Source organism: Phaenicophaeus curvirostris, chromosome Z, assembly GCF_032191515.1.
Source record: "Phaenicophaeus curvirostris isolate KB17595 chromosome Z, BPBGC_Pcur_1.0, whole genome shotgun sequence".
Lineage (NCBI taxonomy): Eukaryota > Metazoa > Chordata > Aves > Cuculiformes > Cuculidae > Phaenicophaeus > Phaenicophaeus curvirostris.
In genome coordinates, this window is record NC_091431.1 from 16,522,264 (window position 1) to 16,536,136 (window position 13,873).

Genomic DNA, 13,873 nt, shown 5'->3' on the forward strand with positions numbered 1-13,873 from the left:
GGACATGTGTTAAGTCTTGCAGTCCTGGAAAAAAATGAGATGACATTGTCATTTTCGTTCATGGTGATGCTTCACTTTACACCCATCTAATGCAGCATTTTTGTGAGAGTGCTGTCGGTTCAGCTACTAAAACGTGTCTAGTTAAAGATAGAGAGCTTTTGGGGGAAGGCAGAACAGGTCATCAGAGTTCATAGAATCATGGAGTGTTTTGAGCTGGAAGAGACTTCAAAGCCCATATAGTTCCAACCCCTTGCAATGGGCAGGGGCACCTCCCACTAGATCAGGCTGCTCAAGAACCCATCCAACCTGGCATTGAACACCTCCAGGGATGGGGCAGCCACCACTGCCCTGGGCAACCTGGGCTAGTGTCTCACCACCCTCACCATCAAGAATTTCTTCCTAATGTCTAGTCTAAATCTTCCTCTCTCCAATTTATAGACATTCCCCCTTGTCCTATCACTTCATGCCTTTTTAAAAAAAGTCCCTCTCCAGCTTTCTTGTAGGCCTCTTCAGGTACTGGAAGGTCGCTATAAGGTCTCTATGGAGCCTTCTCTTCACCAGGCTCAACAACCTGTCCTCATAGCAGAGGTATACCAACCCTTTCATTGTCTTCATACTCTCCTATGGACCCATTCCAACAGCTCCATCTCCTTCTTATATTGAGGATTCCAGAACTGGACACAATACTCCAGATGAGGTCTCACAAGAGCGGAGTAGAGGGGCAGAATCACCTCCTTTGCCCTGCTGGCCATGATTCTTGGCCTTCTGAGCTGTGAGCAGTCACTGTTGGCATGATGAGCTTCTCATCAATGAGTAGTTGAGGAGGCCCAGTTGAGGAATGGCCCATGGAGAGCACTGATGTATACAGGCAACAACCCATCTGGGTTCTTCTAGGAGGCAAAAGCCTGTTTGAGATGGTACAAAGGAGGACAACACTGGCTGATGGCAAATCTATCAAAGACCCCAGAGAATATTTTAATGAAGGTGGGTCCTGCTTTTCAGGACAAATGGCCACTCTGTTTTAGAAAAAAAACTAACAGAAAACCTACCACATTTTTAGGGCCACAAAGAATCTTGATAAATTTAACAAGAATTAAATAATGGTTAGGCTTTGACGTTACTGTAAATTGATGGCTTTAAGAATAGACATCCAATACTGCATAGAAATCTCAGTAGATAATGAAATAAGGAAATTATTTCCTACAGTGGAAACTCCTGTACACCTTTCACCTTGTCCATAGCTAGCATTTTCTGTGCTTTTGGCGCCACAGGCGGCACTGACTCTGTTGTAAAGGCACTTGGAGTTACACCTCCCCTATATTTCATGGTACTGGCACTTGAATATTAGTATGGAAAAAAATAGGAAAGAGAAACAAGCAGAAAGGTAGAATAGGTGATGATGGCATGTATGGGTATGTCTGACAACTAAAACATGTATCAGATGCAGAGGACAGCATGTCTGTAGGATCTGAGATGTTTCTGCTTTCTCACTCGGTGCCTCCCACAAGGAATGTTTATCTTCCCTACATGAGTACAAGAACAAGCGTTTTGACAAACTGCCCTTATTCCACCTTTTGGCTCATCACTTCACAGAGCACACAGCATATGAGGTTGGCACCTTCAACGTGTTTCTAAACCAGAGATTTTGCTTATTGAAATATATATTTAGAAACTAATACAATGACAAACAAAATTATGTGGGGCTCAGTATATATACTAAACCCAAACTTATTGTCAAAATGCACAGCTTAAAGGACAAGACAGCAATTTCTGATTGACAGGTTTTACCACTTGCTTCAAGGCAAATCTGTAACAGGTGGACTTCTGATACTTAACTGATGGATAAAAGGTCCTTTTCCTACAGTCAGAAATTCTGTTGTTCAATTACTCTTATTCTTTTCTTTAGGACAGTGAAAAAAAAGGCTTTATGAATAGACTTTATGCCATCCAGGAGGTGTGTGTCAGTGTCCAGAATATCCTTGATGAAGTGGCCTCCTTTGGAGAAAGGATCAAGAAGTAAGTGCTGACACAGGTGCTGGATTGCACCCCAGTGTTGTTCGTACTTTTTCCAAGCCGCGGTAATATGTACTAGACCTTAATTCATTCTGGTTTTGTGTGTGACTCCGGTTTTGGATGATCTGTGCTTGAAACTCATCTATATTTATTTTGATTTGTGGAGGTTCTCAGTTAGTGAAAATCCTGACATACTAATTTTGGAATTTAGAAATATGTTAACTCAGGGGAAGAAAACGAAACAACCCAGAACTAAGGCTTTGAAGTAAAACAGAAAGGGAAGCTTGTTGTGAGGCTTAACAGTAGTTATTTAAAAGTATCATAGAATAGTTTGGGTCAGAAGGGACTCCAAAGCCCATCCAGTTCTAACCCCCTGCCATGGATAGGGACATCTCCCAGTGGATAAGGGCCTCCAAGCCCTATCTAACCTGGCCTTGAACACCTCCAGGGATGGGGCAGCCACCACTTCTCTGGGCAGCCTGGGCCAGGGCCTCCCCACCCTCACAGGAAAACATTTCTCTCTAAGATCTCAATCTCCCCTCATTCAGTTGAAAACCACTCCCCCTCATCCTGTCCCTGCACTTCCTGATCAAGAGCCCCTCCCCAGCTTTCCTAGGGCCCCTTTCAGCACTGGAAGAAATAATAAAAAATGTTTCTTTGATATAGAAAATATACAGAGCTGAGGAAGGGTTTCAGATTTTAAGGACGCTCATACATTCAGTTGCTGGAAGTGTTGCAAAACTTTTCCTTCTAAGAATATTTGCAATTTGTAGCACCTAATATATGATACATAAGAATTTCTAAGGTATTTAGTCCTGGAGTAAGAGAGGTTCTGAGATTTCCTGCAGCACGTTTGGTGTCTTTTTAAAGCAATCATTGTACAACAATGTCAGGTTTATTATGTGAGTTCAGGTGGATTCCAGAAAGATGACTTCCAGCCATCAGCTGTGAAGCAGTGTCAGGTTGACTGGACTTTCTGCCCTGAAAGCTGGGAACATCTCATTCTTGCTAGATAAGAAGTTGGGAGCAGTGCCTCCTCAATTGCCTTTCCACTGTGGGCAGAGGGTACAGGCAGAGAGATGATCCAGGAGCCACACCAAGGTCAGAAACCTTCTCGAAAGGCTTTGCTACAGAGCAGCACATCTTACAGGAGAGGTGAAGCCTTGGGCTCCCTTGTTCTGGGAGTGATGTAGCAGCATCAGGTACCAGCTTCACCCACTGCTTGTGTACAGATGTTCCATTCCTATGAGACCACTGCCAGTGCAAGGGGCTTTGCCCCAGTGGAAATAATGGCTTCTGGAAGTGATTTTTAGGGAATGGGTGAACTGGGTGACAGTCAGCCTACAGGAAACATGAGGGTGGTCGCTCATGTTGCTCTGACTTTTACTTTTCCCAAAATCTATCAGCAATGGCAAGCATATCAGGATCAGGATGAAGAGGAGGTTGCCATTTACACATTTAAGAGCAAAGTCCCTGATAGGAAAGCCTGAGAAGCATTCCCGTGGGACACTTCCAGACAGGCCATGCTCACAGCAGCAGAGGCAGATGCAAGAACATTACACTGCATGAGTTTTCCAGACAAACAAAATGAGCCTCCTTGAAAGAAGTCTTTTATCAAAAGGCTGCTCGTGGAAACTGTCTTGATGATTAAGTTTCTCTAATTGTTCATTTTGGAAGTGGGGTTTGTTCTACTCCATAGCAGATGAGAGCAACAGAATTTTCTAAGCCGAGTGAGACCCAATCTTCCTATAAATCTTTGTAATTTGTTCCTAAAACTATAATGGGAAACCTGTACTGAGTGCTGCGCTAACGCAGCACATAAGGAGGTTTGCTAAGTGAGGAGCCAGTGTTCCCACACATGGCGTGTCTGTGATCCATTGCACAAAGCCGAGCCACAGGAACACAAGCAGACCCTCAACCTTCTGTTCATCCCAAATGCAGGCAGAAAAGGGGGAAAGAGCAGGTGTCCCATGAGGAGAAAGGGAGTGATCCTACACCAAGTGACACTAACATAATGCTCTCTCTGGAGGCATGTCAAAATTGCCAGGGAGAAAAGAAGACAAATAAACACAGGAAGCCAGAGCTCATTATGAAAAATATGGCTAGCAATTCAGATAATTGCAATTATTCAGCCAGAGATGCCAAAATAATGCGATTGCACTGATTGGGCACGTAGCTGGTGATAATACTGTGAAGAGTATCGGACTATTTAGAGCCAAATCCACATTTTCCTTCTGGATAAATGTCATACAATACCTTTGACATGGTGATGACTTCATGGAACAATCCTGTTGAGCCAAGCTCCAGTAAAACAGCATTCCCATGGGGCATATAAATGAAATGGCCATCTGACCTTTCTCTCTCTGGCCACAAAGGCTGGAGAGCCATAGCTTGGCTGTGCTTTCACTTCCTCTCTGCTCATACCTCAGCCTCTGCAAAATGGGGTGACCAGCAGCTTTTTAACATTTTGTAGAGTTTAGGACCCTTGTTAACAACGTTTTGATCCAGGTTTTTTTGGGGGGAAGCTGATGTCCTGAAACTGTGATGGGATCTCAGAAGTTCTCTTCTTTTATCTATATCCATACATTATCTATTTCTGTTTTATTTTCTCCCTACTGTAAGGACTTTCCAAGCACTTAAAGGCTGAGCAGGGAACTTTCCTCTGCTTGACATGCATTCGCACCCCTAGGCCAGGATCCAGAAAAACAGAATTTATCTATAACTATATAATATATCTTATACTATAAAGATATAATCTTTATTTGATATGATTTTACCTAGAATGGTAAGATTTTCCTTTCCTTTTCGTGCAAAGTACTTTATCTCATGCCACTGCCTCTCATTCCATCTTTTGTCTCCTTTTTTTTGGCACACCCAAAGTGTTTTCTACTTCATTCATCCAGTGCTGTTGCATGATCCTTGTCTTCAGAACTGAATACTCTTGTCTCCTCCTTTTCCCTATCCCTCTCCTCCTTTGGTGCATGGATGAGTTTCCAGCTCTGCATAGCCACACACTTGCCTTTTCTGGAATGTAGCAGCTAACACAGAAGGGATGCAGGCCAAGGTGTGCAAGTGCACATCGAGCAGAAGGAAAGGCCCTTGATCAGCCGTTAACTGCTTGCACTGTTCTTAAAGTAGGGAGGAAATAAAACAGAAAGCCTTAACATTACTACTGTAGCTCTTGTATCCTACATCTGCACTGATATTGAGGCAAATTTGGGTTGCCTGTGTTGAGTACTTCTGGGGAGAAAGCAACTGCGTGTGTTTTGCCTGATACTGAAATTGAATTTTTCCGAAAAACTCAGTTTCTGGAGAGCAGAGCAGTGCTTTCTCTGGAAGACACACACAGCCGGGCTGGCAAAGGTGCCATTCAGTGAGTGAGCGTGTAAATCCAGCACATCTTTTTGTTTCCAGTGGGAGAGGGTCCAAGACCAAGCTCACCCTGATGTCCAGCATCTATGTTTTTGTTTGTAGTTCTAGTTTGTTCCCACTGATGGAAACCAGCTCTTCCCCTCAAGTCCTGCCCATTATTTGTTCACTTATTGGCTCTGTTGGGTGACCAATGTTCTGACTTATGTTAATTTTTCTTGCAGTACCTTCAACTGGACTGTCCCATTCCTGAGCTGGCTGGCAATCGTTGCCCTCTCCGTGTTCACCATCATCCTGTATTTCATTCCTCTGAGATACATTGTCCTTGTCTGGGGTAAGTAGAGGCTTTTTTAACTGTTGGCGCCACTTAGAAAAAAAATGTTTTTTAAGGGATGACTTACATTGTCAGTACTTTTCTGTATTTATGGTCATGAAGCTCCCCTATGATGGAAACAGACAGGTTAGTTAAAAATCACAACTGCGTAAAGATTTAGGCCGACCTGCAAATTGCATTTTTCTTGGCTGGCATTGCAGACTTCATCATACCATAAACATGTAGCCATGAGGATTCTTCATAAATCAAAGTGTAGCTTTGTCTAGATATTACTCTGATTTATTTTCACCACTTATACACAAACAGAGGTGTTTCAATCTATGTAGTGCATTTAGGACAATATGCCTTTTTTACTGCAGTACTTTATCTTGTGAAAGTGTATGTAAACATAGCAACAAGAAACCTTTTTAAAGGGTCACCTTTAGTCTGACTGAAAGGTATATGTGGTATTTGGCTGGTTGATAATGAACAGAAACTGTGGGGGGAATGGAGGTGTAGGATTGTGATTGATCCAAGCTCTCACTACTTGTCCTTATATTTATTCTTTATACTGATTTTAAACAGCTACTGTCACCGCAGCTGTTGTAAATAATGTTCCATGTTTTCATTTGTACATTTTTTTTCACGTCTTACACCACCAGAAGCTGTACTCTTATTCAGTAGTAAAGAGGACAGTCTTAATTATATGTGTGGTTAAGTTTTCTTACCAGGGAAAGGAGCAATAACTTATGTTTTTGTAAAAAATTCTAACCTCAACAGACTATGTAAAACCATTGAACTCACTTCAAAGATAATAATTGTTATCTATAGAATCATAGAATCATTAGGTTAGAAAAGACCTTAGAGATCATCAACTCCAACTGTAAATATCAGTCAATATTAGTAATATTCATACAGTCTTCACAATTTAATGTAGCAGAATATACAAAATGGATAAGAAACAATAAGGAGGATTAGAACAAATTTTATGGAGAAGGACCAATGAAATGGAGAATAACCAGTAAGGAGGACTGGAACAAAAACATTTTATGGAACTAAACAAAGCAAAAGTGTTGGTCATGTCTTATGATTTCCCTGCATAACTGATATCACTTGGATAAAACCCAAACTCTTTGTTAGTTCCCAGAATTTCATTCTTCCTAGCTCAGAGATGATTGTAGGCATTTTGTTCCTGAATTTTGAGGTACTTGGTCTATGTCTTTTTTCTGCCATTTTTTGGACAGGTCTGGCACCTTTTCTACTTGCTTTCATACCCACACCCCTTCCCCTCCCCCCCCCCGCCCCCGCCTCTTGGTTTCATGCAAGAATCTGAGATTATAACACCCTGCAATACCTCAGGAGGGATCACATTCCCCCAGAAACATCTCTGTTTCAGGAGCCTCAACTCCCAAACAGGAGTCCATGCCTCCCCAGCCGTGGGTGGATAATATAAGCACAAATTATCATAAATGCACTTTGCACCCTTTCCCTCCATCTCTTCCCTCCATGCCCAGAAGTTGTATGGTCTACCTAGGTACACCTTAAATCACTTTTACTCATCAGAGGTTTAAGCTCCACATTTTTCTTCTGTGTTTCAGTTTAGGTGGTTTGTTTTCAGCAAGTGTGTGTGGAACCCTTCTTTAGAGAACTTCTCTTTCCTTGTCAGGAGGCCAGACAGGTAGAACTTAGCTGCAGCTTCTGCAGTCCATACCTCCTAGGAGTGGAAGATAGTCACACAGAGCCAGGTCTCATCATGTATAGTTTGAGCAGGTGTCACTTCAAAAATGCAATATTCCAAGCACATCCTTGTTTTCCCCATTATCTAGTGTTTCTATCCTCCCCTCTCTGTTTACATTTATTCATCTCATTTTGCCATCCTGCACTTTGAAGTGAAAGACCCTTCTGTCTGGCTTTTGTCCATAGGAAAGTTTCATAGAATTGCAGAATAATTTGGATTGGAAGGGACCTTTACAATTCATCAATTCTAACCCCCCTGCTGAAGGTGGGACATCTTTAACGAGATCAGGTTGCTCAAAGTCTCATCCAACCTGGCCTTGAATTTTTCCAGGGATGGGGACTCCACTGCCTCCCCAAACAACCTGTTCTGGTGTTTCAACCACCCTTGTTGTAAAAAATTTCTTCCTGATATACACTCTAAATCTGTCTCCCCTCTCAGTTTGAAAACATTAACCATTGTCCTGACACAACAAGCCTTGCAAAAAAGTATCCCTAACATTTCAGACCAGTTTTGGGTGTTCTGTAGCAGCATCTGTCCGTTCTGTTCTTTGGGAAGACAGGATTTTATTTAATGAACATTTATCTGTGTTATGGCTTGTCTTTTGTATAGCTGTGCAGGAACCACCTCTACACTACAATCTTGTTTGCAAGTGCAGAGTCCTGGTAACTGCTGCAGCTGTTTAGGTAGAAAAGAGCATGAAGAAAATAATTTTTATATGAAAATTTTAAGCTTTTTGAAATGCCCTAATCCTTTTTGGTTGTATTTTGCCTCTCATGTAGTGTCCTGCCTCACTTGTTCAGCTCTTTTCTTTTCCTGAGCTTTGACAGTGACTTACTCATGCATTTACTCTCAGGGGGCCACTGGTTCTTTTCTTTCTAGGAGGTGATAAGGTAAGACTATATCAGCTCCTGAATCCACTCTTGGGTGGTCCAGTGGCCATGTGCAGTGAACAGTGGGGTAGACCTTGAATTTCTGAGCCACTTGCTGATGCAAAGTAATTTTGAATCTCAGATATCCTTTCTCAACGCGCAGTGCTCAATCACCAGCTAAAGAGATCGCACCATCTCCTATCTACACTGCAGAACTGAGAATTCATGCAGTGAGAGGCCATGGGCATTATCAAGACTGCAGCTTGCACATTCCATCCTGAAGCTTTATGTCCTTGCTGAAGATTTCTGAAAGGCTTGGGCAACAAAGACTTTGCAGAAGATAAACTGTACTATCTTATCTCTGATACAGCCTGTATAAAATACACAGAAGAGCACATTTTTAATGCCGTCCTGGCTTTCTCCAGCTCACATGAGAGTCTGTGCAGTTTTTAATGTTCCTGCTCATGTAGAAGTGTATTCCTAGGGCACATGAATGAGGTTCCTGTGTGTAAAGTGTATGAATCTGACCCAGTATGTATTAAGAAAATTAGTACAACTAAAAGCTTGCTTTCTGCTTTTGGGGAGGATTTTCTTGATTTTTCTGAATCTTGGTTGTCAATAGGCATTCAAAACCATGATATCTAAGCAAGACATTGCATCCCTTCTCTGCCCTGCCACCAGCTCATACATATCTGTTATTCCCAGATAGAAGCACATGTAAACTCATCCTAAAGCCTTCACTTGATGCACGCTTTACTGCTTCCCATATGCTTCACCATTCTTAGCATTAGGAAGATTTTCCTTGTGTCTAACCTGAATCTTCTCTCCTGCAGTTAAGCCTATTACTATTCATCCTCTCTGCTACAGAGATGCAGCATACTTTATTCCTCTCCTTTTTGCAACCTCCACATAATAACCACAGTTTCTGCTACATTCAGAAAGAAGGTATTGGAGGAATTCGAAATTATTTGTAGAACTTTTGCATTTTGAAGCAGAGGGAACCCCAGCAGCAGATTCTGACTTTCAGAGCCTAAGCATACAGCTCATTCATTCATTCATTCATTCATTCATTGTTAATGTCAGACTTTGAAATGAATCCTAAAAATTTTTTATAACTTTTAGAAAAAGGAAACATTTATTAAAAAAGAACCCCCCAGCAAAGATGGTCATCAATTTTGAACTTTCACTTTTGCAGGCATCAATAAATTTACAAAGAAGCTTCGAAGTCCATATGCAATTGATAACAATGAGCTGCTTGACTTTCTATCTAGAGTTCCATCAGACGTGCAAGTGGTATGTATTTTTTTAAAGCCTCTTTCAGTAGCTAATTTGATAAATGGCACCATGACTTTGGATTTTTTTCTGAACAAATTTTAAAGCCATTAGTCTTATTAAATATTATATTCTCTGGGACTAAGGAGTTTGAAACTCAAGCTGGGTGTAGTCTATGAACCTTTAGGAAGCTGCTAGTCTGTTTGCAGTGAGGAATTAGCTCCTACCTTAGTAGTGTCTTTGTGAATCTGTGGGAGCAGTCAGTGAAAAGAGAAGTATTTGGGAGATGCTTGTGGGCTCTGGAGTTTGTGCTAAGCAGCCTCCAGCACCACACAGTCTCAGTGGGATAAGACACTGTGTAGGAGATGCTTGGAGATGAGGCTTCTAGAAGGCACAAGAAGGTCTGTTTATGAGCTGAGCTGCACCGACACAGAACCAGTGATAGGCAGCTTTGCCCAGTGTCTCATGACAGCACTCTGGGAACGCTACAGCCTTGCCTTTCCTGGGGTGGAAGTTTTTGCTTTGGCCACAGTTCCACTGTGCCCTCAGACTCCTGTAGAAATCAGCAGGTTATGGATTACAAACTTGTGATGCAGGATACAGTCTCTGGAGAAGGTGTGAGCACTAAGAGTCAGGCACATAAGTCACCTCCAGTATTGCAAAGATTATACACTTCTCACATTTCTGAGTAACGGTTTTGGTTTGGAGCTGATATAAATAGGAGGTGTGGGTGTATGTACACTCTCTGGGTCTGATCCTCTTTGTGTTTGGCCTTTAAAATGTCAAGGTTTAACCCTTTTCCTCCTCTTTCCCTTAGGGCTCCACCACCTCCAGGATGGTCTTTTTTTCATAGAAATAAGTATAAGCAATGACATTTCTGCATTCCGTTGCCCTGTATTATCACTTTTAGAGAAAAACACTGTGAAAAACATACAGAAAATGAAGTTACTCAGATGAGACTGAGCTGAAGTTAGAAAACTGATTCTACTTTATCTAAAATTGGAACAGAAAATAATCAAGTTTTTAAGAAGCATTGCAAAAAAATATTCTTGCAGTTCATTAAAGGGGAAACTGTTCAATGTTAGAGCTCACAGAGAAAACAAAAATGTAGCCTTCTTAAAGTTAATGTCAGTGCCCTGTTTGACTTCCTGGCAAGGATCCTCCTAATACTGTTTTTCCTTCTTTCTCTAGATCTCTCTTTCTGTTATTGAATCATAACTGCAGATCCCATGCAGTTTGAAGGGGAATGGTTTTCTATTTGCCCTGAGAAAAAGGCCTAGAAACCTTTCTTTTTTCTAGCAATTCCACCTGACCCATTTCTTTCTGAATGTTGTGTTTAAACAGGTGCAATACCATGAACTGAAACAAGATCCCAGTCACAGCCCGAGCAAGAGGAAGAAAAACAACCCTGGCTAGCCCACTGCATGTGTTGGGGAGACTAGCATCTGCTGAGGGAAGATAAAAGAAAAAGCCTACATCCTAAGCAGAGTTTCCTTTCTCTAAGCTTTTTATTTATTTTGCCTTTTTATCTAACAGGGAGGTTTTGTAAATATTGTAAAAAGGCATTTCTCACTGACTGTATACTTCGCACTGTAAAGACACATTTGATGAAGGTTTCAAGTGGGATTTTTGCTCTTTGAAAGCCTTGTTAGAAACAGGAATCAATCTCAAATGGCAAATATGCACTGCTACTAGATGGTCAAAGATACCTAAGATACTCAAATTATATGACTAAATCTACAAAAGCTGTAAATTTAAATCTGACTCAAAAATTCAGTCAGATTGTATTTGCGAGCATTAATATTTTTATCCAGTAAATCACCATTGCAATTTTCTATATTTTATACATTTCAAGAGAAATACAATGTAGGGGAGCCTACTGCACTTAAGTTTTACCCAATTTTTTTGATCTCCGGAGCCTGATGTTCATACCTGGTGCAATGTTTTCCTGTGCAGTAGGGCTGCTCATAAGGTAATGAGAACCACAAAGTGCAAATCTCTTTCTGGAGCTCCCAAAAGAAGTTCCTGTCGTTTTTATCATTCCATTATAAGATCTAAAAATCTCTGTCTCTCTCAAAATACTGCCAGGTTTGTAACTGATTGCCTATCTGATTTTTCTATATGTACCAGTAATCTTCATTTGTACTACATAGTTCAGTGAATGAAGTTCATAGTTCTGCTGTAATGGAAATACTATCAAACTAACTCCATATTGCTTTGGGTGTCATGCTATGAACACCTTTTGTGCACATAACTATTTTAATATGGAAATCTTGCAGAATATGTTTTTTGCTTTCAAATCACAAGATCATATTAATGCGCTTTAAGATATAACACATTACCTGTTACCAATGTGAATTATAGTATAGAGGAAAAAAAATGCAGTTGTGGTAAAACTGATATACCGGGTTTATTTCCGTACCTAATAGTGTAATCAGTTCTTCTGATACGATTATGCCCTGCTGCATGGAAACTGTATTATTTTATAAATTACATGGAGCATAGATGAGAAACTTTTACATTTCAAATGTCTTAGTGGCCACTGCATAACGAGTACTTGGGGATATATTCTCATAGCTGCATGTAGACTTCCATGTTCAGCTCCCTGCGTAGTGAGCAGAGACTTCATTCCTAAGGGACTACTTGTACACAGCTCTTCGTTGTAGCTCCTGGTGACACTAAAGGGGATTTTTGCCCGGGGGAGAACAGCAGGACTGCATCCTCGAGGCAAGATGTTCCTGTGGTCCTCTCTGGGTTACCTCTTTTTGGTTGCAAAAGTTATATTGCACTACTCTGACAATACTTTTTGAAAAGACTATTTAGAAATACTTTGCAAGCAAATGCATATATATTTGTCTAAAGAATTCTATGTTAGCTGCATTGCTCATGAAAGGTCATCCCAGATTTGTTTGTTTTACAGGTATGTTGATAGCTGGGTTCTGGCACGACAGTTCTTTTGATCTTTCCATTTGTACATTTGGAAGAATGATGATCAAATTATTTTTCTGTAGAAAGTTTTAGACCCAAATATGCTCTTGTTACATCATGACTTGAAAAGAATTTATTGGCAAACCTTGTGTGACCACCTTTTTGCTGTGTGCTGTCCGAAGAGCAACATACTATTGATGAAGTCAGAGTCACTGATGAGCCTATTTTGTTTAAAAAAAGCCAAACTTTTGACTTGACAATACGCAAATATTTGCTGCCAGTTGTCAGTTTTGCAGAGTTCTTGAATATGCTGCGAGCCTTGTACCTTCTTTCCATGTTGCCCATCAGTCTTCATGTAATTCCCTGCTGTGTTTTTTTCTGTACTATTTCAAATGTCTACTTTAGTGGTTAATGTCCCAGTTAGTGACACACATTTGCTGCATTAAACACAGTTTTAAGCATCTCTCTATTAGGTCTTAGGAAGCCTCTTTCTTTGAAGTCCAATGCTATTATTTTCCTATGAGTCGTGTGAAGGCCAAGTGAACAAAAAGTATATTTCTCTGTGCAGGATTTGAGTATTTGAAGCCCCAAAACATGTAAGTGGGAGGGACAGGGAGAGAAAAACATGTTTGTTGAAAATTTGTAAACTACATTAATGCCTTAGTCATTTAGAGTTGATCTCACTGAAAACACAACACAGAGAAGCAAGAATAGCAATGCTTGTTGGTTAAATGTGATTGTCCTGCTACAACAGGACATGTTAAAATCACACTTTAAACTAATTTGTCAGCAAACCCATTTCCACTATCTGCAGTTTGTCTGCTCTGCTTTGTGTGGGTGGTCTCTGTAAAGAGTCAGCCCTGCCTTATGCTGTAAATATTTGAATGCATCACCCATTTCTAGATAGGTTATGAAGTCAATTTCCAACCTGTTAAGTTTGCCTTGTATTATCCCTAAACAACTTGTCCATTCATGAATAATCACAAAATAATAATGTATGTCATGGTCATGAAACTCTTTCTGCTCTTGGAAAATAAAATTTAACAACTTCATTTGGGTCCAGTGAAAATGAGTAACTTAATTGAGGCCCACACTTAAAGTAAGTGTCAGAGTGCTCAGGATCCATCAAGGCTAATTGTCTAAGAGGGTCTAGTTACATCTGCTGATAACTCACAGAGCTTGCTGATCCTGTTTTTACAGTTGTTTCTATTTGAGGTGAGGAACAACTAAGTGTTTTCATAACAGCCTTGAGCTTTAACTCAAATTGCTACTGTACTGTAACTCAGCTTTTTAAGTCCAATTGGAACAAACCCCAAGCTTTTTCTATTGCAATTAAAATAACAGTGGAATAATGAGAAAGTAATTAAGCAT

General features: G+C 40.7%; 1 protein-coding gene across 5 annotated transcripts in view; it reads left to right on the forward strand.

Annotated features, from left to right (window-relative positions):
- The window catches only part of MCTP1 (multiple C2 and transmembrane domain containing 1), a 294,838-nt gene extending 281,255 nt beyond the window's left edge, over nt 1-13,583 (forward strand). For 2 of the 5 annotated variants that reach the window (XM_069881062.1, XM_069881063.1), the window contains 4 exons: nt 1,907-2,016; nt 5,607-5,716; nt 9,498-9,595; nt 10,919-13,583. In XM_069881062.1, the coding sequence (XP_069737163.1) occupies nt 1,907-2,016; nt 5,607-5,716; nt 9,498-9,595; nt 10,919-10,990 (390 nt within the window). In that variant the 3' untranslated portion in view covers nt 10,991-13,583. The remainder of the gene's footprint in view (nt 1-1,906; nt 2,017-5,606; nt 5,717-9,497; nt 9,596-10,918) is intronic. The other 3 variants (XM_069881065.1, XM_069881064.1, XM_069881067.1) reach the window with 2 other exon arrangements.
- The last annotated feature ends 290 nt before the right edge of the window (nt 13,584-13,873 follow it).